The sequence below is a fragment of the Papio anubis genome, chromosome 17 (assembly GCF_008728515.1).
Source record: "Papio anubis isolate 15944 chromosome 17, Panubis1.0, whole genome shotgun sequence".
Lineage (NCBI taxonomy): Eukaryota > Metazoa > Chordata > Mammalia > Primates > Cercopithecidae > Papio > Papio anubis.
In genome coordinates this window covers 42,156,506-42,180,656 of record NC_044992.1, presented here as the reverse complement: position 1 = coordinate 42,180,656, position 24,151 = coordinate 42,156,506, and the positions used below count along the sequence as shown (strand labels likewise).

The window sequence follows — 24,151 nt, the reverse complement described above, 5'->3', positions numbered from 1 at the left end:
TACATTCTGAGAGAGTTTGACAATAGGCAACTACATACAAAAAAAAAAAAAATTCCAGAATGCATCAGGGCTCTAGAAGGGGAACAAAGCGGGTGCGTTTATAAACTTAAAATAATCAGAGGCAGTATCTTCAAGGACTGTGAGAATGCCCCAAGTCGGGGCAAAAGTTTTGGCTGTTCGGGGAAGTGATGAAAGGCCAAAGTGGCTGCAGCGAGCGTGGACCCGGGAGGTCACCAGGCGCGTTGGTGCGAGTGAGGGAGGGCAGCCACGGACACCTAAAACCCACGGTACGCCACGCAAGAGGTTTCAGCATGTCCTGAAAGGCCCGATACCCCCGGACCGCTGTGAGGAGGGCAGAGGGAGGTCCCTCGACAGGACGTGGCCTTAGTCGAGGAAGGTGGGAAGCAGGGGCTGGCACCTGCGACGCCCCACCCGCCTCCCGTGGCCTAGCAGCAGGGCGGGGCGAGGCAGGTCCCGCACCCCTACCAGCCAGCCCGCTCCCACCCAGCCCTCGGCTCCCACAACTCGCGGGGGTCCTCGCCCGGGCCCCCCGCCCCGCCCGGCTGGTGACGTCACGGCGCTCGTCGGCGCCGCCTGTGGCGTCACGGGTCGGGCCAGCGGGGCGTTCTAGGGGTCCTTCGCTCTTGGAGCCGCAGGCGGCGGGCGCGTGCGCGGCCCGATGAAGAAGGTGGTTTCCAAGCAGTCTCCGCCCAAGTTGATTGGTAGGTGCCCTCCCCGCGCGGGGCGCCGGTTGCTACGGACGCAGTGGCGGCCGCTGGCTGGCGGGCGTGCGCGGGGTCGCCGCGGGTGCGGCGCAGCCTCGGTGTCTCGGGGCCGGGCGGTGCAGGGTCACGCTCACCGCCGGGACGGCACCATGAAGTCTCTAAAGAAGGATTCCCGCCTCAAAATAACTCCAGCCAGATTATTAGAGGCCGCAGAGAGCTTCAAAGGTTGGCGCTGACTGCCTTGGGCGCTCAGGAGAACCCGACAGGGGAAGCGGTCCCTGGAATGAGTTCAGGACACGGGGCCTGGAGGATGGGGATGGCACCAGGGATGGAGGAAAGATCACGGGGAAGTAGGGTACTGGGGATAGGACCCTTAGGGATGCGGGGGGGCAAGGCAGGAAGAACCCACAGCGCACTGGGCCTTGAGAATGGGGACATAGGAAGTGGGAGACTGACAGAGAGGCCTCAGCGGCCACTGGCTGGGGAGATGGCCTTGCGCAGGCAGGGATACCTTTACCTCTAACCACATCTTCGGGTGGCATGCAGGAGGCAGGATCCCCAGACTGGATGAGGTGCAGAAGAGCCAGGAAAGAGTTTAAGGGTAGAAGGGCCAGGAATTGGGGTCCTTGGGAAGAGGAAAGAATGGAGTGGTGAAACCAGCCACCTTGATGGGGTTCTTCGGTAGAGGAGGGTTGATGGGGGGCAGGCGTCACTCAGGATTCCTGCTGGAAAAACCCAGAAGAAAAGCCTTGCTTGGCTAGTTCTGTTTTTGACTGCCTTTTCCTACCACGTGCACTTTCCAGCTGGATGACACTTATCCAGCTCCTTTAGCCTGAAAAGAGTCGCTAGATATGACTGCTTCCTGGCCTCTACAGCTTCCTTCTGGTTGCACCTGGGATAGCCACAGGGCGTCTGATAGCGGACGACTTCCACGGACATGTTCTCATTTGCAACCCACCCCCTTTTGATCTTTTTTTGCTGTTTCCATTTATTTATTTTTAAATTTCATTTTTAGCCCTTTTGTGTGTGTGTGTGTGGAAACAGGGCTCTTGCTGTGTTGTCCCAGCTAGTGTCAAATTCTTGGCCTCAAGCGATCCTCCTGTCTCAGCCTCACAGACTGCTGGGATTCCAGGCATGGACCACTGCGCCCAGCCTAGTTTTGTTTACGGAGAGCTGGTTTTGTGTGGTACTGTGGCTCACCAGAAGGGTATCAGTATTAACTGTGTGACCCTGGTCCTCAAGAAACTCAGTCTAATGAACGCCTGGAGGAGTAACCAGACAAAAGTAGAAATACAAATGCTGCGATGTAGGTGCCCATCGGGCTTCAGGGGGCTCAGAGCACCTGAGCTAGACCAGGGATGGTTGTAGGGGGACATCTTCTGAAGAAGGTGACATCTATGGCAGACAAGGAAAAAAAAAGGAGAGGTTTGCTTCTCTAGGTCTAGGAAGCAGCATGAGTTTATGAAACTGTAAATGTGGGAACCAGAAGAGGCTGCACAGTGGGTAGGGCAGGGGCCAGACCATGAAAGGGCTTTATGTACTAGGTCAGAAAGCCTGATGTGCTCTTGCAGGCCTTGGGGAGACCCAGCCTCAGAGTTGTGAAAGCTCAGTGTGAGGAGAGGGGACGCTCAGAAAACTAACAGGAGCTTAGTCGCTTTTCAGTATGGCTCTATGTTTCTTCATGTATAAAAGTCCAACGTTGAGCCGGGCATGGTGGAGCACATCTGCAGTCTCAGCTGCTCAGGAGGCTGTGGCAGGAGGATTGTTCCAGGCCAGGAGTTCATGATCACACCTGTGAATAGCTGACTGCATTCCAGACTGGGCAACACAGTGAGACCCCCATTATTAAAAAAATAAAAGTCCAATGCTGTTTTATGACATTATATATATACATGTATTTTGAGACAGGGCCTCGCTCTGTCACCCAGGATGGAGTGCAGTGGTACAATCATAGCTCACTATAGCCTTGAACTTCTGGGCTCAAGCGATCCTCCTGCCTCAGCCTCCCAAGTAGCTGGTATTACAGGTGCACACCACCATGCCCGACTAATTTTTTTTTTTTGTAGAGACAAGTTGCCCAGGCTGGTCTTGAACTCCTGGGCTCAAGCGATCCTCCCACCTTGGCCTCCCAAAGTGCTGGGATTACAGGCATGAGCCACCATGCCTGGCCCATGACATACTTTTTACTAGTTGAGAGAGAGGGAATATCTGGTCCCCTTTCCCAAGGGCAGTCAAGGGCTTTCCTAGCTACTGCCTCCTGCTCACATAATTTCTGGGAGATCTTATCAGATTTGAACTGCTATAAACAAATCAAGGAAAGATTTTTTTACTGCATATTTATTTTTAATAAGCAGAAAATTTAGTTTGTTAATTAACCCTTGAGTTAAGAACATGCACCAGACTGAGGAGGGGAAAAAAAATGAAGTGGTTAGCATGCAAGATATCTTTTTAAAAATATCTCAGGGAAGCCTGTAATGTTGTAGTGCAGTACTCTCCCCCAGCCCCCATATAAGGCAGCTAATGACCAAATGTAATCTTGTAACCTTGTGCGATGTTTCTCCAAAGTCTCTGATTCTTAAGCAAAAAGGAAAGCAAAAACAGTGACTTAAACCTGTTTCTTGGGACCTGAGAGCCTTTTTGAGTCCCAGTACCCTGCCTTCCCGCCATGTGCCCCCCTACCTCTGCTGTCTTGTTGCTAAGAAGCCAAGAACCCTCCCAGCAGTATTAGATTCCCCTCCCCAACGAATTAAAGCTCCGCCCTAGTAGGGACAGCCCCTCCATGGTTCCCCCAGCCCAACCCTAAGGTCAGAATTTCCCAAAGACTTTAATCAACACTAAAACCGAATAATACTCAGATAAAACAAGAAGCAGAAAGAGTCCAGGTTTCGTCTCCCTCCATAGTTCCCCCCTCTGCATCTCCCTTCCTATCCCCACCTGAGCACCTTGCTTCCAGCCCTCTGGTCCAGCTCCAACAGAGACTGACTGATTACCCCATGCAAGCGGGGTACCCCTCACTGTCAGCATCAAGGGAGAAATGTCAGCTGGGTAGCTCACCAGGAGCCCTATAGCTTGGGATTCCAGACCAAAGAACCAGAGAGTGCTGGGCCTCTACAGGCTCAGTAGTCAGACATACCTCAGCCCTGTGGAGTCTTCCTGCAGGTCCTAAAATGATCCCTGGGGCTCTTCCTTCCCTGGTCTTCCCAGCTTGCCTCTGCCTCTCCGGTCCATCTGGCTCTCCGCATCTGATGAATCATTCTGAAATGCGCCTGTCATCAACTCACTCCCCGGACCAAAGATCAGATGCCTGAGCCATGCTTTACAAAGCTGTCATGCTCTGGTTTCCCTCTCATCCCCAACATCACCACCTCCCCAGCAAGTTTTCTGTGTTATCGTGCCACTCACATGCCATGCTCAGCCCTGCTCCCTGGTTTGCTTGGACTTTGACCTCACCTGGAGCATCTCGGTTTGCTGCTATACCTGTACCTGTCTCTCCTTTGAGGCCTGCCTCAGCCTGTGGAGCCACCTCTGCAGCTGTTCCTCTGAACCCTTCTTCAGAGCCCTGAACTGTGTAATCCACATGGATCTGTTCCTTTTTTGATGTCTAACCAAACCTATTGCCTGTACTGCAAATGTAGGAACTCCTCTACTATGTTATGATTGGTGTATATTCACATCTGTTACATTTTTCAGTACCTCAAGAGAAGGAGCCATATCTTAACCTTTTATACTAGCTTTGTAGTTTATAGCACATAGAAGAGGCTTGGTAAACGGTCCCTAGGAGCAATTTAAGATATATATATCCCTGGGCACAGTGGCTCATGCCTGTAATCCCAGCACTTTGGGAGGCTGAGGCGAGCACATCACCTGAGGTCAGGAGTTTGAGACCAACCTGGCCAACATGGTGAAACTCTGTCTCTACTAAACATACAGAAAATAGTTGGGTGGCCGGGCGCGGTGGCTCATGCCTGTAATCCCAGCACTCTGGGAGGTTGAGGCAGGTGGATCACCGGAGGTCAGGGGTTTGAGACCAGCCTGGCCAACATGGTGAAACCCTGTCTCTACTAAACATACAGAAAATAGTTGGGCGGCCGGGCGCGGTGGCTCATGCCTGTAATCCCAGCACTCTGGGAGGTTGAGGCAGGTGGATCACCTGAGATCAGGAGTTCAAGACCAGCCTAGTCAACATGGTGAAACCCGGCCTTTACTAAAAATACAAAAAATTAGTCGGGCATGGTGGTGCATGCCTGTAATGCCAGCTACTTGGGAGGCTGAGGCAGGAGAATCGCTTGAACCTGGGAGGCGGAAATTGCAGTGAGCTGAGATCATGACATTGTACTCTAGCCTGGGCAACAAGAGCGAAACTCCATCTCAAAAAAAAAAAAAAAAAAAAAAGCTGGGCGTGGTGGCGCATGCCTGTATTCCCAGCTACTTGGGAGGCTGAGGCAGGAGAATCACTTGAGCCTGGGAGGCGGAGGTTGCAGTGAGCCGAGATCGCACCAGTGAGCCAAGATCACGCCACTGCACTCCAGCCTGGGGGACAGAGTGAGACTCCATCTCAAGAAAAAAAAAATGTATATATCATTTTAATGAATATTTTATTAACTAGAACATACCACTCCTTGACTGTATGCAGTAACAGAGCATTTATTGGACTACATTAAAGATAACTTTCTCAGAATAACCTTAGACCAGAGTTTTACTGTTTCAATCTAAACCAAACATGAAAGATTGGCTTCTCTATCACTGAAGGGATGCGAGCTTTGGCCCCCAAAAATCTTCAGCAGTGTTGAAAGTTTCTGTTGACACGTGGTAATTGTGTACCCACCAGTAAAAAACACACATCTGGAGATGTTTAATCACTTGGAAAGATGTCAACCCAGTCAAGGTTATGGATGGAGAAAGCAAATGTCCTAGAAAATACAGGTAATACCAAAATATTTACAAAAGCAGACCTTCAACTGATCTCAGTTCTCATAGGCTGCCACCCACTTTGGTGAGTTTGTGTAGAAGGGAGAGGGGAGGTAGAAATCAAAGCCCAAGGCTGCATCTCCACACTTGGCGGCAGATGACACTGGAACTCGGGGTTCAGCTGTCAGCCCCGCATGTGTGTTTGTGTGCACAGAGGCATGCATTTAACAGACAGATACTCCCGAACCTTCGCTGACCCCATTACAGAAACAGACTGTGGATGATAGGCCGAATTTATTATTTTTTTCTAACAGAAAAACAAAAAAATTTTTAAGGATAGGTTCTCCTGTGTTGCCCAGGCTGGTTTTGAACTCCTGGCCTCAAGCAGTCCTCCCATCTCGGCCTCCCAAAGTGTTGAGATTACAAGCGTAAGCCACTGCACCTGGCCAACAGGCTGAATTTAGAACTATGTTTGGAATGATTTTGGTGTAAGTTTTTTTGGCCACCAACTCTATGGAAATTTCCTTTAAAAAATTTTGATTTTATTAACCAAAACACCTGCCTTGATGTTTTAGTGATACTTCCTCTTAAAGATTACGGTGCTGTGAGAAGTAGTGGATAAAACTAAATTTTGTTTTAAACTCCCTAAAGGCAGAACTTAGATTTTCTTTTGATTGTTTTATGTAGGGCCTTATATCAAACCATTCTGAACCAGAGGGAAAATGACAGGGTTGACCAGCCAGAGAAATGAGATGTGTTTGAACCTGTTAAGCCACCTCTGTGAAAGGAAGGCAGGGAGTGTGTCCTCGCTGGAAAGTGACCTGTGACTCCCTTCTGCCCCAGGTGTTGTCAATGTCATGCTCTGGCTGCCATAACAGACTCTTAAATACATTCATACGCTGATCTCGGTCTTGCAGGATTTTTTGTTTTGTTTTCTTAGAGACAGGGTCTTGTTCTGTCACCCAGGCTCGAGTGCAGTGGCACAATCTTGGCTCACTGCAGCCTTGACCTCCTGGGCTCAGGCTGTCTTTCCCCTCAGCCTCTCAAGTGGTTGGGACTACAGGCATGTACTACCATGCCTGGGTAATTTTTGTATTTTCTTTATAGAGCCCAGACTGGTCTTGAACTGCTGGGCTCAAGCGATCTGCCTGCCTTGGCCTCCCAAGATCTTGCAACTCTTAATCCATTCCTTGGCATGCTATATTACCCATGGGGTAAGCCTTCACATGGCTCACTGAGCTCTGCACGATATGGCTGCTGCTGCTCTCTCTGGGCTCTGCCTCTTCCCTCCCACCTCACCACACTCCAGCTATTTAAAAACACATGCTTTGAGTTCCAGGGATGTGCTCCATTATCTTGCCTCTATGCCTCTTTATGTTATTTTCTTTGGAATGCCTGTTCCCCAGGGCCCTTTCCTTTCTCCAACTTCTTTCTTCAGCTCTGTTTAAACATCCCTTCCTTAGGAAGCCCTCCCTGACCCCCCCGCCTCCCACACCTGCCGACTCTGGGCTGGGTATTCTTCCCCACCATGTTCCTGTAGTTACTCTGGTTCAGTCTGTTTCACGGTCTTGTTTCCCACTGGGCATGTGCTCTTTAAAGACAAGCTCTGACATAGATCCCCAGAACCTAGCACAGTGCCTGGCATGGAGAAGCTGCTTAAACAATCTTTTTTTTTTTTTTTTTTGAGATGGAGTCTCGCTCTGTTGTCCAGGCTGGAGTGCAGTGGCCGGATCTCAGCTCACTGCAGGCTCCACCTCCCAGGTTTACGCCATTCTCCTGCCTCAGCCTCCCGAGTAGCTGGGACTACAGGCGCCCGCCACCTCGCCCGACTAGTTTTTTGTATTTTTTAGTAGAGACGGGGTTTCACTGTGTTAGCCAGGATGCTCTCGATCTCCTGACCTCGTGATCTGCCCGTCTCGGCCTCCCAAAGTGCTGGGATTACAGGCTTGAGCCACCACGCCCGCTCAACAATCTTTATTTAATGAAATAGTGTGCAGTAAATGGCCAGTGGTGAATGTTCTGCTTCCCCCACAGAGATTCTGCATTTTAACCAGTGTCTTATGAAACCCAATGCCTTCACCCAGAAGCATGGATCAGTGCCAGCACTGGAGGACACTGGCAAAACATCTAGTTCAGTTGTCCCAAACCGCTGTGCATCAGAATCACCTAGGGAGTTGAAAAAATTACAGCTCCCTAGGCCCTGGCTCCATGCAGTAGCCAGGAAGCTGTATTCATAAAACTCCTCCCAAGATTCTGAGGCAGACATTGGACTAATAGTTGGGAACCACTGATTTAGTCCAACTGACTCTTTGTACACATGGGAAGCCTGAGGCCTAGAGAGGTTAAGTGATGTGTGCCCAAGACTGTCCAGCTTATAAATAGCATAACCTGAAATGGAACATCTTTTTGCATATTAAAAATAATCTTTTTTATACAGATGGAGTCTCAACTATGTTGCCCAGGCTAGTCTTGAACTCCTGGGCCCAAGCAATCCGCCTGCCTTGGCTTCTCAAAAGTGTTGGGATTCCAGGCTTGCACCATGGCACCCGAAATGAACATCTTTTTGTTTTGTTTTGTTTTTGAGACAGAGTCTCGCTCTGTTGCCCAGGTTGGAGTGCAGTAGCGCGATCTCAACTCACTGCAACCTCTACTTCCCAGGCTCAAGTGATTCTCCTGCCTCAGCTGCCCGAGTAGCTGGGACTACAGGCATGGGTCTGGCTAATTTTTGTATTTTTAGTGGGGACGGGGTTTCACCATGTTGGCCGGCTGGTCTCGAACTCGTGGCCTCAAGTGATCCTCCTGTGTCAGCCTCCTAAAGTGCTGGGATTACGGGCATGAGCCACCATACCTGGCCTGAAATGAAGCATCTTCTGATCTAAATTCTGGCTACAGAAGTCTTAGTCACTGTGGTGAGCCAGAGGCTGTGGGTAGGGGGACCCTCCAAAGGGAACTCCTCTTGCCCCAGCAAAGTGCCACCCAGGCCACCTTGGCAGCCTCTGCTACCTCTTCAGCTGGTCAGCTCTGCACCGCCCCCCCCCCATGGAGTCTAGTATATATTTATACTTTTGTGTGTATATATTGACATATACAGAAGGAGCTCTTTAAGGACTTAATAACTTTCTGCTTCTCTTCAGAAAAGAAACGGGCAAAGGGACCTGAACAACCCACACCCCCAATTCAGGAAGAGCCTGAACCTGTTAGCAATGTCCTACAAGGAGATGACATTCTTGCTTTGGCCATTAAGAAGGAAGACTTGAAGGAGGTGAGGATGAAGCCTAAGCTTCCCTTATCATAGAAACGTTTCCCTGCCAGCAGCCTGAGTGGTCTAGAACACCAGCCATGTCCACTGTCTTCCCACCATCTCCCTACTCATGGGGAGTGTCTAACTCCCTGCAAAAATCCACTGAATACAGATTCTTTTCACTTTACCACCTTAAGGAATTCACTGTGTTGTCTGTTTTAACATTTCTGAGATTCCTATAGAACCACGGGGGAAATGAGATGATGAGGTATCTTGTTCCCATAGAGGTAGGTGCCATCATTCCCATTTCACAGAAGGGAGGATGAGTTTAAGGAGCAAAGGTACAGCTCTGGGTAAAGCTGCTAAACCCTAACCCCATGCTTCACCTGGGAGAGTCAGCCACCTCTCACCTGAACTATCTGGAGGCGTAAGATGTTCTTTTTTTTCCCTCCAGGATATTACTAAGTCACATATCTGTTACACAGGCATTTCCTCAACAGAACATATGGGCAGAGCTGAAGACACAGATCTGTCAGCCTTCAGGAACTCCACCTAGAACTAGAACGGAGGAGATGGGTGGTGCTCTTCCTCCTTCCACCACAGGTGGAATTCTCCTTTGTTTTATTTCTTTTTAGCAACATATTCCTCGCCTTACTGAAAAGGAAGATAAACGCGTCATTACCCAGAAATTTGTCATCCGTAAACTCAAACCCACGGATCCTAGGAGGAAGGTCTGCCATCTTGTAGCACGTCCTGCAAATCCCGATGCAGCCACAAAGCCTCTGGACTACTCTGGTACACCCAGTCTCAGCCCTGGCTTTACTGTCTTTCAACTCATGGGTCAACCTCAAGAGAAACCCAGTCTCCATCAGAAAGTTGCCCTCTTGAGAGATGCCCACCCACAGCTTCTTTCCCCTTTCTTCTTTTATCCTCACAGGTCCCAGTGACAGCTTCAATGGCAGTGACCAGATCCTGCCCCACCACATCTTGGGGAGTCTCCAGGACTTTAAGAGAATTGCACTTGCTCGAGGGAACACCCGGGTTTGTTTGCACAGAACTACCCGGATGACAGCAGTCACTGAAGTCATTTCGGTCTTCCACCTGACAGAGTCAAGCAGGGCTGGGGTTAAAGAGACAGTTTAGTCTCTAGGTTTCGAGTCTCAGTTGATAAGGGACCCTCTCCCAGAATAGTTAGACACTTCGGTTGCAAGGCACAAAAGACAGCTGAAGCTGGCTTCAGTGAAGTCGGGGATTTACTGTAAGGATTCCAGAGACTGCCTCATGGAACCCAAAGGTGGGAGTACCTGGGTCTGAGTAGACTGAACCCAGAAAGGCATCAGGACTCAGGGCCCACATGCCTCATTTCCTTCTGCTCTGTGCACTGTCTTGATTTTCCCTTCTCTGGAGACTGGCCTGCCCTCCTCACTCCACGTGGTGGAGGAAGGTGGCTTCCCACTGCTTCCTGGGCCATGGGAAGATTCTGTATCTTTTCAACCTTCCCATCATGCAGTGCTTCTCCTGTCTCTTCCCCTTGCTTCCCTGGATCCAGGCTGACTCTGGTCAGGCGCTAAGGGGCCTGGGGCCATGTAAGAATGCTTCCATTTACACATGGGTGAAGGTGTCAATCAACGTCAGTTGTGAGGAGGACCAATAACACTAGAAGATGTTGACCCCAATCTTGAAACAGAAGTTCCCTTTCTGTGGGAGAGTGGACTGACAGCTGCTTTCAGGGCCCCCTGATTCTAGGATTTATTTTCTGTCACTGGCTACCCTGGAGTCCTGAAGAGGAGGGATTCTCAGCACAGTGGGATAACAGCATGGGTTTAGGCCTCAGGAAATGTGTGCTCAGCCCCGCCCAGAGCCTTCTCACCGCCCTCCACATGCCTATGTTGTACTTTTCAGCTGGCTGAGCTGATACCTACCTCACCCTGTCTGATGACCCTCATCTCTGCTAAAGGAGAGTCAACGCAAAAAGCCCCAAAAGAAGAGAAGAGACCTCCCTGGGCCCCACCTCCTCAGCACAACTTTCTGAAAAACTGGCAGCGTAACATAGCCCTGCGGAAGAAGCAGCAGGAAGCCCTCAGTGGTGAGCAGAGCAGACAGGGCTCCCGCCCAGCCTCCATCTGGCGCAAGGCTCTGCTGGATTGTTTACTCCTCCAGAGCCTGGCCTCGGGCTGACCACATTTGTGCTGTTCACTCCCAAGAGTGTCTCACTCTGAAGCTTCAGTGGGTCCTGAAATTAGCCCCGTGAGGGAGGCTGCCCGATGCAGACTGCCAAGGCCCCTGTTTGTTCTGGTTTGGCAGAGTGGCTGCAATCTTGCCTCTCTCTCTAGAACACCTAAAGAAGCCGATCAGTGAGCTGCTCATGCACACTGGGGAGACCTACAGACGGATCCAGGAGGAGCGGGAGCTCATTGACTGCACACTTCCAACGCGGCGTGATAGGAAAGTGAGGCCACCTGTCCTAAGTGCCCGGGGGGCAGGGGGTGGCACGGAGGAGGGGGGTGGGGGGCAGGTGTCTGGACACAGGGATGCTGGTTTCAGGTGGCACAGCTGGGGAGAAAAAACCTATCCATTGCAAAGCATCATTAAGCCCTCAAGGCCTTTACTAAATTCTGTGATTAGTCAGTAAAGTTATTCAGCCTGTGGTGGCCACACAGGTAGCGAGTTATTAGAGTAGTCTTAGTGTTTGTCTCCTAGGAGCTTAGACTGAGTGGAGCCTACACCCTAAGGAGAGAGGCTGAAGAGTCCCCCCTCTTTGTTCTGGTAGACCAGTGCAGTACCTGTACCAACCCACACCATCTGGCTGGGGGCAGGTAAAGATGACAACAGGGTGTCCAGAAAATGCGGCAGTGGATGCTTCTGTTCTGCAATCATGGCAGCAGTGAATTCCCCAGAGGGAGCATCTGTAGCCTGTGGTGGTGCTTGTCTTCCCACATCTCCACCAGCATCTGGCTGAGGTGTCCAGGTAATCTGACTCACCTTTCCTTCCTTGCCAGAGCTGGGAGAACAGTGGGTTCTGGAGTCGACTGGAATACTTGGGAGATGAGATGACAGGTCTGGTCATGACCAAGACAAAAACTCAGCGTGGCCTTATGGAGCCCATCACTCACATCGGGAAGCCCCACTCCATCCGGGTGGAGACAGGTGAGGCACAGGGCTGTAAGCCAGCTGGCATCTTGTGCCTGGCCCAGAGGCAGGGTAGTGTGGCAGTGGCCAGCATGGCTCTACAGTGCGGCCCAGGGCCTGTTTCTCTGTGGCCTTAGGCAAGTCCCAGAGTCTTCCTGAAGTCTGGCTCCCTCTTCCTTTTCTTCAGTAAAACAGTGAGAGAGCTAGGAGACTGGAGTGCAGCCATAGAGCTGCCGTCCAGTGTGGAGCCTTGAGCTGCATGCCGCCGGTGAGCACCTAGACCGTGGCTGCCCTGCACTGAGAAGTGCTGTCAACTGGACACTGGCTTTAGTGTGAAAACAATATATTTTATTAATCATTTTTATATTTATTACATGTCAAAATGACAATATTTTTTATATACTGAGTTAAATAAACTATATTACTAAAATGAGGCTGGGCACAGTGGCTCACGCCTGTAATCCCAGCACTTTGGGAGGCTGAGGCAGATGGATCACTTGAGGTCAGAAGTTCAAAACCAGCCTGGTCAACATGGTGAAACCCCATCTCTACTAAAAATACAAAAATTAGCTGGGCATGGTGGTGCTTGCCTATAATCCCAGCTACTTAGGAGGCTGAGGCAGGAGAATTGCTTGAATCTGGGAGGTGGAGGTTGCAGTGAGCCAAGATCATGCCACTGCACTCCAGCCTGGGCAACAAGAGCAAAACTCTGTCTCAAAAAATAAATAAATAAATAAAACAAACTATATTACTAAAATGAATCCCACCTGTTTCTTTTTTCCTTTTTCAGTGTGGCATCTAGAAAACTTTCAGTGACACATGTGGCTTGTGTTTGTGGTTTGCATCCTGTTTCTCTTGAGCATATCTGCTTTAGAGCTTGCCAGGCTGCCTGGGTTCAGGTCCCAGCCATGTCGTGTTAGTGAACCCCAGAGTGGTTGAACCCCTCTGGCCTGTAGTTTCCTTATCTGTAAAATATGCACAGAGTTGTGATAGGGCTAAATGAGATATGAAATGTATTAAGTTCTGACTCATTGTTAAGCACTCAATAAAAGGTAGCTGCTATTATCATTTTTACTATAATCCAAAAATTTGGCTATTTGGAAGCTAATTTTGCAGGAGTCTTGTGTAGGGCTGCTGAGGAGATACGGGACAGGAGAGCGGAGTCCAGCTGCTGCAGGGAAGCTGTATTTTTCATCCTTCCTAGAAATGGTGTTGGGATAGGCACTCTCAGAGCCCTTGAGAAGTGGGTGAGCAAGGGGGCATGGCAGCAGCCTGTGTTGAGGGTCCTTGGACCTCATGCTAGGATTACCAGCCCAGAGGGACGCTTCATACCGCTACACCTGGGATCGGAGTCTATTTCTGATCTACCGACGCAAGGAGCTGCAGAAAATCATGGCAGAGCTGGATTTCAGCCAGCAGGTTAGTATGGCCTCCATGCCCCAGTCAGAAGCCTCTTGGGGCAGTGCCTGTCTTCAGTCAGCTCTTCTAACCTTTCTGCATCTCTCGGAGGATATTGATGGCCTGGAGGTGGTGGGCAAAGGGCAGCCCTTCTCAGCTGTTACTGTGGAAGACTACACAGTGTTTGAAAGAAGTCAGGGAAGCTCCTCTGAAGAGACAACATACTTGTGAGTGCAGCCTGAACCCGGGGGAGGGAGGCTGAAGAGTTCTCCAGCAACTACCAGTATGAAAGAGCAGGCTTCCCTCCCTGAGATCAGGGTGCCTCCAGCCTAGCTTCTCTCCAGTGGTTGCCACCCACTCCTTGAACCCATTCCAGCAGCTGTGCTAGCTTTCCTGTTGCCACCTGCTCCTTTCCAACAACTAACTCCTAATGGGGATTTCCCAGACATTCCCTTGCTGGTCAAGTGAGGGCTCTCTAGACCCTCCCACTGCTGTGCATCTTGAATGCCTCTGGCATGGAGAGTCTGTGTATTTCTGTGTACCACGAATAGCTCTGGCAGGAGGGCTTGAAGAGTCTGTGTGTTTCTAAGAACCTCCCACCTAGAGCAATGGGTCAGGAGGAAGCTGCACAGGAGTGGAGTTGATCATACTCCATTGCAGGGTGGAGCTGGTTGTGTTTCTAGGCTTCCTGGTGACCATTTCTGTGGGTTCCACATGGCATGACTGGCAGCCTAAGAGAAAATAAGTCATTGGCTTTTCTTACAGAGGCACATTGGCAAGTTCCTCTGATGTCCCCATGCCTATTCTCGGCCCTTCTCTTCTGTTCTGTGGGAAGCCAGCTTGCTGGATCAGAGGCAGTAATCCACAGAACAAGGTAAAACTGCCTTCACCGCACCTGCTGGGAGGGCCTCCCTCGGGGATGCAGCCCCGAGGTGTCTGTGGCAGTTACCAGGAGCCTGCACAGTCTCCTGTTTGCGTTTTTATCTGGTCGTGCATTCAGCTTATCTGAAAATGGTGACAGCAATACTAACTTGAGCAAGAATAAAATCACAAGGCTGCAGACTGTCATAAGCCACTTGGGGCTTATACCTAGCCCCCGAGCATGTAAACAAGCAAACTCTTTCAAGTAGGTATGGCTCTAAGAAGGTTCTAAGATATTCTTCAGATGCTAAGGAATAGAAATGTTCATTGGGTATAAAATACATTTTATCTGACCAGGCGTGGAGGTTCACACCTGTAATCCCAGCACTTTGGGAGGCTGACGTGGCTGGATCACCTGACATCAGGAGTTCAAGACCAGCCCTGGCCAACATGGTGAAACCCTATCTCTATACTAAAAATACAAAATAGCAGGGCGTGGTGGCGGACACCTATAATCCCTGCTACTTGGAAAGCTGAGGCAGGAGAATTGCTTGAACCTGGGAGGCAGGGTTGTAGTGAACTGAGATCACACCATTGCACTCCAACCTGGGTGACAAGAGCGAAACTCTGTCTCAAAAAAAAATTATATATAAATATATATATATAATTATATATATATATATATTATCTTCTCTTCTTACTATTGAGGGTAACCTCAGAGACAACCACATTGGAGTAGGATATCACTCTGTGTGACAGTGGCCAAGCCCTGGAGGCCTGGGACACGAGACTTGCAGTGCTAAAGCCAGAAAAGTCCTGGGCAGACCAGATGAGTTGCTCACTCTAGGCCAGGGTCTCCAGCAAAGACATTTGTCCCTTCTCCTTCCAGAGGCAGGTCGGGATTGCTGTTCACTTGACCTTTGAAACCCTAGAAGGTGAGAAAACCTCCTCAGAACTGACTGTGGTCAATAATGGCACCGTGGCCATTTGGTATGACTGGCGACGGCAGCACCAACCGGACACTTTCCAAGACCTGAAGAAAAACAGGATGCAGCGATTTTACTTTAACAGCCGGGAAGGTACTTGGGAGAAGCCACCCTACACGCTGGCTCCTGTCTGGGGCTGGTTTTATCCTCATGAGACATCAAAATTTAGTTATGACCCAGCTCCTGTAAGTTTGAGTCCCTCTCATTCCTTCCGTAAAATGTGTGGCCTGACTATTCATGTCTGTTGAGAGACTGACGGAACTTGAGAACCCGGGGACGTGAGCCACCTGGGAGCAGAAACGTTCTAGGGGCTCAGTTATCTAGATGCACAGGCCTGGAGCTAGGGTGGCCAGCTGTCTCCGTTTGCCTGGGACTTTAGCACTCAAAATCCCCCTTTCCAGGAAACCTCTCAGCCCTGGGCAAACTGGGATGGTTGGCCAGTCACCTGGCCTGGGGCTCAGTTAACTGCATGTAGCAGCATACAGGTCTGGGGCTCAGCCAGCTCCTGCATGTTGAAAACCTCAGTCTCTGTCCCTCTCAGGTGTGATTCTGCCTGGAGAAACTAAAACCTTTACCTTCTTCTTCAAGTCTTTGACTGCTGGGATCTTCAGGGAATTTTGGGAGTTTCGAACCCATCCTACTCTATTAGGAGGTGCTGTGCTGCAAGTCAATCTCCATGCAGTCTCCCTGACCCAGGATGTTTTTGAGGATGAGAGGAAAGTACTGGAGGTAAGGGACCCAGGACCATGGCCGCTCTGGGCATCGGCTAGGGTATCCTGCTATTCTTCCTGGCAGTGCCTGCAGGGATGGTATTTCTCCCAGCCTAAGAGGAGAACTGAATTTTTAGCAAACAGGTAACTACTTTTGCTCCACGAACACTTCCCAGGGCTTGTGATGTAAAAGATGGGTGCACTGGCTAGGCAGGTGAGGAGCAGCTTGCAGCAATGCCATGCATGGCCCCACTGAGTTAGAAAGAAATTAGACTGAGCCTAAGAGGCAGACTGTGTAAAGTACAAATAATGCATGGCCCTATGCACTGGTCTGTGTTTTGTTCATCGCTGTCTAGTACTATACAGTGGAGTTGCGTTTAACCGACAAGACTTCAAAACCAGGGATAATAATTAATAAATAGCAGGGTGAGTCTGCCCACCGTCCCACTCAATCAGCTGACAACTCTGGAGTGAGTGTGAGGTGGGAGCTGGGAATCTGTTCCCCCGAATCAGTTTCACAGTGTGGCCATCTGAGCCATGCATCCTGGGATTTGGTAGAAAGCTGCGCTTTTTTATTTTTTGTGGTCCCCAGTCACAAGGCCGGCTCCTTCAGCTGGAGCTCAGCCAGTGGTGATCAAAGGTCATTTTGACAATGTCATGCTTGCTTTACTCACTGACTGTAGCACTCATGTCTCACACAAGGTGCCCCTCCCCTGTGTTTCTGTGACACTGACTAAAGCCTGATGAAGGTTCACCACCATCCTCAGAAGCACCCCCACTGTGTGCCCCACCCCTTCTTCCTAATCTGGTGACATGCTAACTGTGTGACCACCAGGCCCCAGGCAGCAGCAGCCTTCCCTGGAACTGGCCCTCCTCTGGATCCTTTTCATCCATTTTAAGGAACAAGGATGTCTGGAGAGATTCAGAGGCTTTCGGGTCTTAGAACAGGCGTGTGTGTGTGTGTGTGTGTGTGTGTGTGTGAGAGAGAGAGAGAGAGAGAGAGAGCGCCAATGCCAGGAACTCAGACCCTAGGAAGGCACAAAGTCCTGGGGGCTCCAACTTCCTGAAGGATGCATGGGTTTTGAGAGCCTGGGCTGCCATCCTCTGCCACCTTCCCATTTGCAGAGCAAACTGACGGCCCATGAGGCAGTCACCATCGTTCACGAAGTGCTGCAGGAGGTGCTGATGGGGGTCTTGACCCCGGAGCGCACACCATCACCTGTGGATGCCTATCTCACCAAGGAAGACTTGTTCCGACACAGGAATCCTCAGGTGAGGCCCAGCACCAGCCTCTGTCCCATCATGTGTGCCCTGAGTCAAGGGTCCCCAACCCCCAGGTCGCACAGCAGCAGGTGAGCAGTGGGTGAGCCAGCATTACCGCCTGAGCTCTGCCTCCTGTCAGATCAGCAGTGGCATTAGATTCTCATAGGAGCGCAAATCTTATTGTGAACTGCACGTGCGAGGGATCAAGGTTACACACTCCTTATGAGAATCTTAACTAATGCCTGATGATCTGAGGTGGAACAGTTTCATCCTGAAACCATTCCCCTACTCCCTGCCATCCGTGGAAAAATTGTCTTCCATGAAACCAGTCCCTGGTGCCAAAAAGGTTGTGACTGCTGCCGTAGGTGAGAGTAATAGCAAACTCTTTTATGTGTCAAACTCTGTTCTGCACATCTTCCATGAATACCTCACCTCTCCTCACAGCAGTCCTATGAGATGGGTACTACTTATTTTTATTTATTTATTTTTTAGAAATAGCATGTCACTCTGTCACACTCCAGGCCAGAGTACAGTGTCCCCACTCATAGCTCACTGTGACCTCAAACTCCCCAGCTCAGGTGATCCTCCCACCTCAGCCTCCTGAGTAGCTAGGACTACAGGCATGCATCACCATGCTCAGCTAATTTCTCTCTCTCTCTTTTTTTTTTTGGTAGAGATAGGATCTCTCTCTGTCACACAGGCCAGTCTTGAACTCCTGGGTTCAAGTGATCCTCCTACCCTGGCCTCCCAAAGCACTGGGATTGCAGGCTTGAGCCATTGTGCCTGGCCCTGGTACTATTTACATCCTCATTTACATTGAGGAAACTGAGGCCCAGAAAGATGAAGTAATTTGCCCGGGGTAATTTTGCTAATAAGTGGATTCCTGATGAGAACGGAGCTTCACAACTCCTTCATTCAAACCCAGGCTTCCTTGGAAGCCCAAATGCAAAAAAATAGCTTCAACTTGGAGGTTCCCAGGTTGAAAAGGAAGTAGGGGGCCCCTCTGGCTGCAGCCCTCCTGCTGGCTTCCTCCCTGCCTCCTCCATCAGTGCTCTCAGGGGAATGGGAAGAAGCCAGGTCCAGCTGGCATGGGCTCCGGTGCCTGCACCCCAGCCTCTCCCTCACAAGCCTTCCCATCTTCTGCTGCAGCTGCATTACGAGCACCAAGTGGTGCAAAGCCTGCATGAACTGTGGCCCCAGTACATGACTCTGCCCCTCAACGCTGAGGAGGCCAGGCCAGGGGACAAGGAGCACGTCAGCCCCATAGCCACAGAGAAGGCCTCTGTGAATGCCGAGCTCTTACCGCGCTTTAGGAGCCCCATTTCTGAACCTCAAGTGCCCCAGCCTGAGAACGAGGCCCTCAGGGAATCCAGATCCCAGAAGGCCAGAGTGGGAACCAAGAGTCCTCAGCAGAAGAGCATCATGGAGGAGATCCTGGTGGAGGAAAGCCCAGATGTGGACAGCGCCAAGAGCCCCTGGGAGCCGGATGGCCTTCCCCTGCTGGAGTGGAATCTCTGCTTGGAGGATTTCAGAAAGGTGCTTCCAAGACCCTGGAAGGCGTTGGTAGAGAATATTCCTGCCTCGAACCAACAAAGGAGGCCCCAGCAGCCCCTCTTGCTCCATGGGCAAAGAAACAAAATCTGAGAGCCCAGAGAAAGGGATCTCTTGGGTTATCTATCTATCTATCTATCTATCTATCTATCTATCTATCTATCTAATCTAACTTATCTATCTATCTATCTATCTTTGAGATGAAGTTTTGCTCTTGTTGCCCAGGCTGGAGTGCAGTGGCACGATCTCAACTCACTGCAACCTCCGCCTCCCAGGTTCAAGCGATTCTCCTGCCTCAGCCTTCCAAGTAGCTGAGATTACTGGCATGCGCCACCACACCTGGCTAAATTTTTTTTGGTGGAGTCTTGCTGTGTTACCCAGGCTGGAGTGTAGTGGTGCAATTTCGGCTCACTGCAACCTCTGCCTCCCGAGTTCAAGTGACTCTCCTGCCTCAGCCTGCCAGAGCAGCTGGGACTACAGGCATGCACCACCACATCCAGCTAATTTTTGTATTTTTAGTAGAGACGGGGTTTCACCGTGTTGGCCAGGCTGGTCTCAAACTCCTGACCTCATGATCCACCCACCTTGGCCTCCCAAAGTGCTGGTGTTACAGGCGTGAGCCACTATGCCAGGTCAATTTTGTATTTTTAGTAGGCCAATTTTGTATTTTGGTCTCGAACTCCTGACCTCAGGTGATCCACCCGCTTCAGCCCCCCAAAGTGCTGGGATTACAGGTGTGAGCCACCGTGCCCAGCCGGGTTACCTGTTTTTGTCTGGGGTGCCCACGCTTCTATGTTCCAGGAGGGGGGCCCACTCTCTGACCCTGGCAAATCTTGGAGAAGGGGTTCATAGGTACAGATTTCTGAGGGGGGTCCCTGGCTCCCACCAAAGGCACCCAGACAGCTCTCCATGGCTGCATCCCCTCCTGGTTTCTGGTCCCCTGCCACCCATCCCCACATCACCATGCCCTTCACTAGAGGACACAGAGAGCCTTGGTGTCCTGGTGCAGAATGGTGCCCATGACCCTGCCAGGCAGTGATGGTGCTCCCTGATGAGAACCAGAGAGAGGATGCGCTGATGAGGCTCAACAAAGCAGCCCTGGAGCTGTGCCAGAAGCCAAGGCCATTGCAGTCCAACCTCCTGCACCAGATGGGGTAGGTGCCCTGCCAGGAGAGCTGCCCCATCTCCTTCCCTTTGTGGCATCTGCAGGGGTCTTGGGACTCCAGGGCTCTGAGTTTCCCTTGAGCTCAGGTTGCTAGAGCATGCCGCAAACATTCCATGTTCTGGAACCCTGCGGTGCCTGCTGCTCACTGGAGAGCAGTCACAGCAGATCAAACACCTTCACTTTTTTTTCTTCCTGTTTTTTCCTTTTTCCTTCTCAATGAGCAGAGGAATGAGAAAAGGAGAAGCCAGAGGGCAGAAAGAAGGGTGGGGGCAGGTTCCATTAAAAGCTTCACTTCTCTGCTGTCACCCTCCCTGGTGCCTGTTTGGAACTTGCTTGTATAGGCGTGGGGTCCTTTTCAAGGCCCTCAGGACAAGCCCCAAGAGCCTTACGCTGGAAGTCTCATGCAAGGTTCAGCCCCTCCAGTGGGACTGGGCCCAAGTCTGGCCCTGGCCTCAAGCCCTTTGAAGTAGGACTGAATTCATGCAGACCTCCTAACCCTAGTCCTGGGCCATGTTTTTTCTTGGTTGCCACCCAAGGCAAGCCAGAACCCCCTCCAAGCACTTGCCCTGGTGGGGAACAGTGAGGATGCTGGCTGCTCAGGCGTGTGGCATTTCCACAGCAGTTCCTGGCACCAGGGTCTTTGAAGAGAGGGACCCAAGCCTCTGCAGGTTCAAGGACAAATGAGGAGTGATGGCATTTCTCCACTATATCTTGCCCTCTAGTTTGCAGCTATGGCGAGATGTGATTGACAGCCTGGTGAGCCATTCCCTGTGGCTGAGGTCTCTGCTGGGCCTGCCTGAGAAGGAGACCATCTATTTGAATGTGCCTGAAGAGCAAGGTCAGATCTTGTGCAACCAACCACACCTCTGCATAGCCCTCCTCATCTCTCTGAATGGACAGGCAGCAGTGCCTGGGCCAGTCATACTCCTATGGTGGAAGCTCTGCTAGGCTGAGTCCATGGAGTAGGCCCCTTACCCCCTTCTGTCAGCTGCCAGGATGTGGTACCCAGAAGCTACCTTAGTGACCACCTTGGTTTAGTAATCCCAGCAAAGTTAAATGACTTATCCATGGTCGTTCATGGGAGCATGGCAGAGCCGGGACCAGAACACAGAAACACGACAGTCCTGTTTCATGAAGTCACGCGCCTACCAGGGCTCAAGGCTATTGTCCTTTGCTTTTCCACCTCCCCTCAAGCCTCCTCACGTGCCTGCAGCATCCACTAGGCTGCTGGGGGCCTGTCACATTTTCTTCCACCCACCTCCCTTAGATCAAAAATCACCTGCCATCATGGAAGTGAAGGTACCTGTGGGGAAAGTTGGGAAGGAGGAGCGGAAAGGAGCAGCCCAGGAAAAGAAGCAACTGGGGATCAAAGACAAAGAAGACAAGAAAGGAGCCAGGGTACTCGGGAAGGAGTCATGCTGGGGCGTGGTCTGGGCCAGGTGGGGCTGGGGAGGGGATTGGAGGGGCTGCAGATGTGGGGGCTGTGGAGGTGGGCATGTGCCCAGGCTCTCCCAGTGAGCTACTGTTGAGGACATCCTGGGCCTACCTGTGGTGCTCCTGAAGGCTGTGTGTGTCTCCCTCTCCCAGCAGGACCGTCCCAACAGCAAGAAGCACAGGGCAAAGGACGACAAGAAAGTCATAAAATCTACAAGTCGGGACAGGTTTTCCTCGGAAGACCCTATCCCTGACATCAACCTCCCTTCTCAAGAACCCATAGACCCCCTGGTCATGGAGAAATACACCCAGAGGCTGCACAGCAAGGTGAAGGGAAGCACCCAGCAGCCATTCCCCCGCCTCCCACCTGCCTCATTCATTCTGTTCAGTCTGCAAACAATAAGTGCCCACTCCATCATGGTGGAAGCAGAGCTGCTTCAGGAAGGGCATCCTCGTGTGTGTGAGACAGGCCTCATGAATAAGAAATGTGCCTAGCGTGTTAGGTGATGAGCACGATGTGAGAGAAGATAGACCTGGCAGGGAATGGAGGCACAGAGGCCTCAGTGACGAGGTGACAACCCACGAAGACTTGAAGGGAGAGGAAGGGAGGCCAAATGGACGTCCAGTGAAGAGTGCTTTAGGCAGGGGGAGCAACTGCCACAGGAGGGAGGGGCCAGAAGGGACAGGGTGGTAGATGGGGAACAGGTCATAGGGGTGAGGGATGGTTTGTAGGCTACTGTGAAGACTTGGGATTTTTCGGAGTGGAAATGAGAAGTCATGCAAGGTTTTGAAGAGCAACGCGATAGGGTCTGATAGGCTTTAGAAGATGGCTCTGGCTGCCCTTTGGAGAACAGACTCTAGGGGAACAGAGAGGAAGGAAGCCCTTCTCTTTATGCTGCTTCCACTTACTCCCCGTTAGGTGCATCCTGGCAGACGTGTTCCTTGGGAGAACACCATGTAGGGTGCATTCCCATCAACTGTAAGGTTTTTGAAGGACTAGAGAGACTTCATCCTAATCCGTTCTTAAGTAGCAGGTCCTTAGAGATTCACCCAGGTTTTCCGTTTTGTTTTTTTTGTTACTGTTGTTGTTTTGGAAGGGAGGTCCACAAAGCCATTTTCAATATGTCAGTATGTCTAATGGCCTCGCCTTGTATTCTTCTAAGGTGGACACCTGGGGAGCTGGGATTACATCATGTATGTGTTCACACTCTGGATCTCATTTGATCAAAAGTTCCCTTTGCCACTGGTGACATCACTAAGATATCTGATGGTTGATGGGGTCTAGAAAGTAATTAAAGGGCTCTGAGGACCCACGGGGGTCGACCCTTCCATGGCTCTTTGATATTAAGAATCAACTAGCAGACCACGTGCAGTGGCTCATGCCTGTAATCCTAGCACTTGGGAGGCCAAGGTGGGCAGATTGCCTGAGCTTAGGCGTTTGAGACCAGCCTGGGCAACATGGTGAGATCCCGTTTCTACTAAAAATACAAAAAATTAGCCAGGCATGACACTCACCTATAGTCCCAGCTACTTGGGTGACTGAGGCACAAGAATCGCTTGAACCCGGGAAGTGGAGGTTGCAGTGAGCTGAGATCATGCCATTTTACTCCAGCCTGGGTGACAGAGCAAGACTCTTATCTCCAAAAAAAAAAAAAAAGAAAGAAAAAGAGAATCAATTTGCTGGCCAGGCACCGGTGGCTCACACCTATAATCCTAGCACTTTGGGAGGCTGAGGCAGGTGGATTGCTTGAGCCCAGGAGTTCGACATCAGCCTAGACAACACAGGGAGACCCCATCTCTTCAGAAAAAATTAAAAAAAAGAATCAACTTGCCTGGGCTTGTATGATCCAACCCCATTGGAGGGCTCAGTCCCAGAGACCTTTCAGTGTGTGGATCTGTTATCATACAGGAAGGAAAATTGGCCTCCAGAAGACCAGAGTAGAACTGGGACTGAGCCCAGGCCTACCCCAAACAGCTAAATGGGCACTGCTCCATGGGATCCCTGGAGTTCCCCTTTAACAACCTGGCTCCAGTGCCTCCATATGTCAAAGGTACCGGCGCAGGGCCACCTCCCCAGATTGGTTTCAAAAATAAAACTGCAAAAGCAGGTGGATTGCTTGAGCCCAGGAGTTCAAGACTAGCCTGGGCAATGTGGTGAAACTCCATCCCTAAAAAAAAAAAAGAAAAAAATTAGCCAGGTGTGGTGGTGCACGCCTGTAGTCCCAGTTACTTGGGAGGCTGAGGTGGGAGAATCACCTGAGCCAGAGAAGTCAAGGCTTGCAGTGAGCCATGATCACACCACTGGACTTCAGCCCAGGTGACAGAGAGATCCTGTCTTAAAAAAAAAAAAAAAAAAAAAAAGGCAAAACCAAAAATTATTTCAGAAGAACTTTGAACTTGTGAAATTCTTCCACAAACAACTGGTTTCTTTCCCCTCTCCAGCTATTCTCCCACAGCACAGTTGATATATAGGTGCTTCCCACAGAGCAAACCCTGCCTGTGATGTTGTCCCGTTCTTCCAGGTCCATGGGCTGCTGGACACCCTGGTGACCGACCTGATGGTCCTGGCTGACGAGCTCAGCCCCATAAAGAATGTCGAGGAGCCTTTGCGTCTCTGCAGGTGACTCTCGGGCCCAAGCAACCTTCTGGAAAATGGGTTAATAAATAATAAAGAACTTTCAAGTTTCTTCTACTTCTGTGTGCCTCTGTGTCTTACATGATGGATCTTGGCTAGGTCATCTCCTGTTCCAGGTCCTCCCATGTCCCGTCTGCCCTCAGAT

The 24,151-nt window shown here is 50.8% G+C and overlaps 1 protein-coding gene across 5 annotated transcripts; it reads left to right on the top strand.

The window, feature by feature from the left end:
* Window positions 1–569: 569 nt before the first annotated feature.
* MYCBPAP (MYCBP associated protein) lies at window positions 570–24,063 on the top strand. 5 transcript variants are annotated; one of them, XM_021929019.2, is made up of 19 exons: window positions 570–950; window positions 8,768–8,895; window positions 9,510–9,669; window positions 9,812–9,915; window positions 10,777–10,960; window positions 11,208–11,323; window positions 11,874–12,021; window positions 13,307–13,422; window positions 13,513–13,628; window positions 14,167–14,275; window positions 15,152–15,341; window positions 15,790–15,977; window positions 17,084–17,230; window positions 18,371–18,757; window positions 19,805–19,926; window positions 20,660–20,775; window positions 21,205–21,335; window positions 21,528–21,698; window positions 23,894–24,063. In XM_021929019.2, exons 1-19 carry the CDS (start codon window positions 680–682, stop codon window positions 23,993–23,995), a joined length of 3,006 nt encoding a protein of 1,001 aa, XP_021784711.1. In that variant the 5' UTR covers window positions 570–679; the 3' UTR covers window positions 23,996–24,063. The 5 variants fall into 5 exon arrangements, with proteins under 5 accessions (XP_021784711.1, XP_021784710.1, XP_021784712.1 ...); XM_021929018.2 differs by having other exon boundaries at window positions 21,525–21,698; XM_021929020.2 differs by having other exon boundaries at window positions 21,525–21,698; window positions 23,814–24,053.
* Window positions 24,064–24,151: the final 88 nt, after the last annotated feature.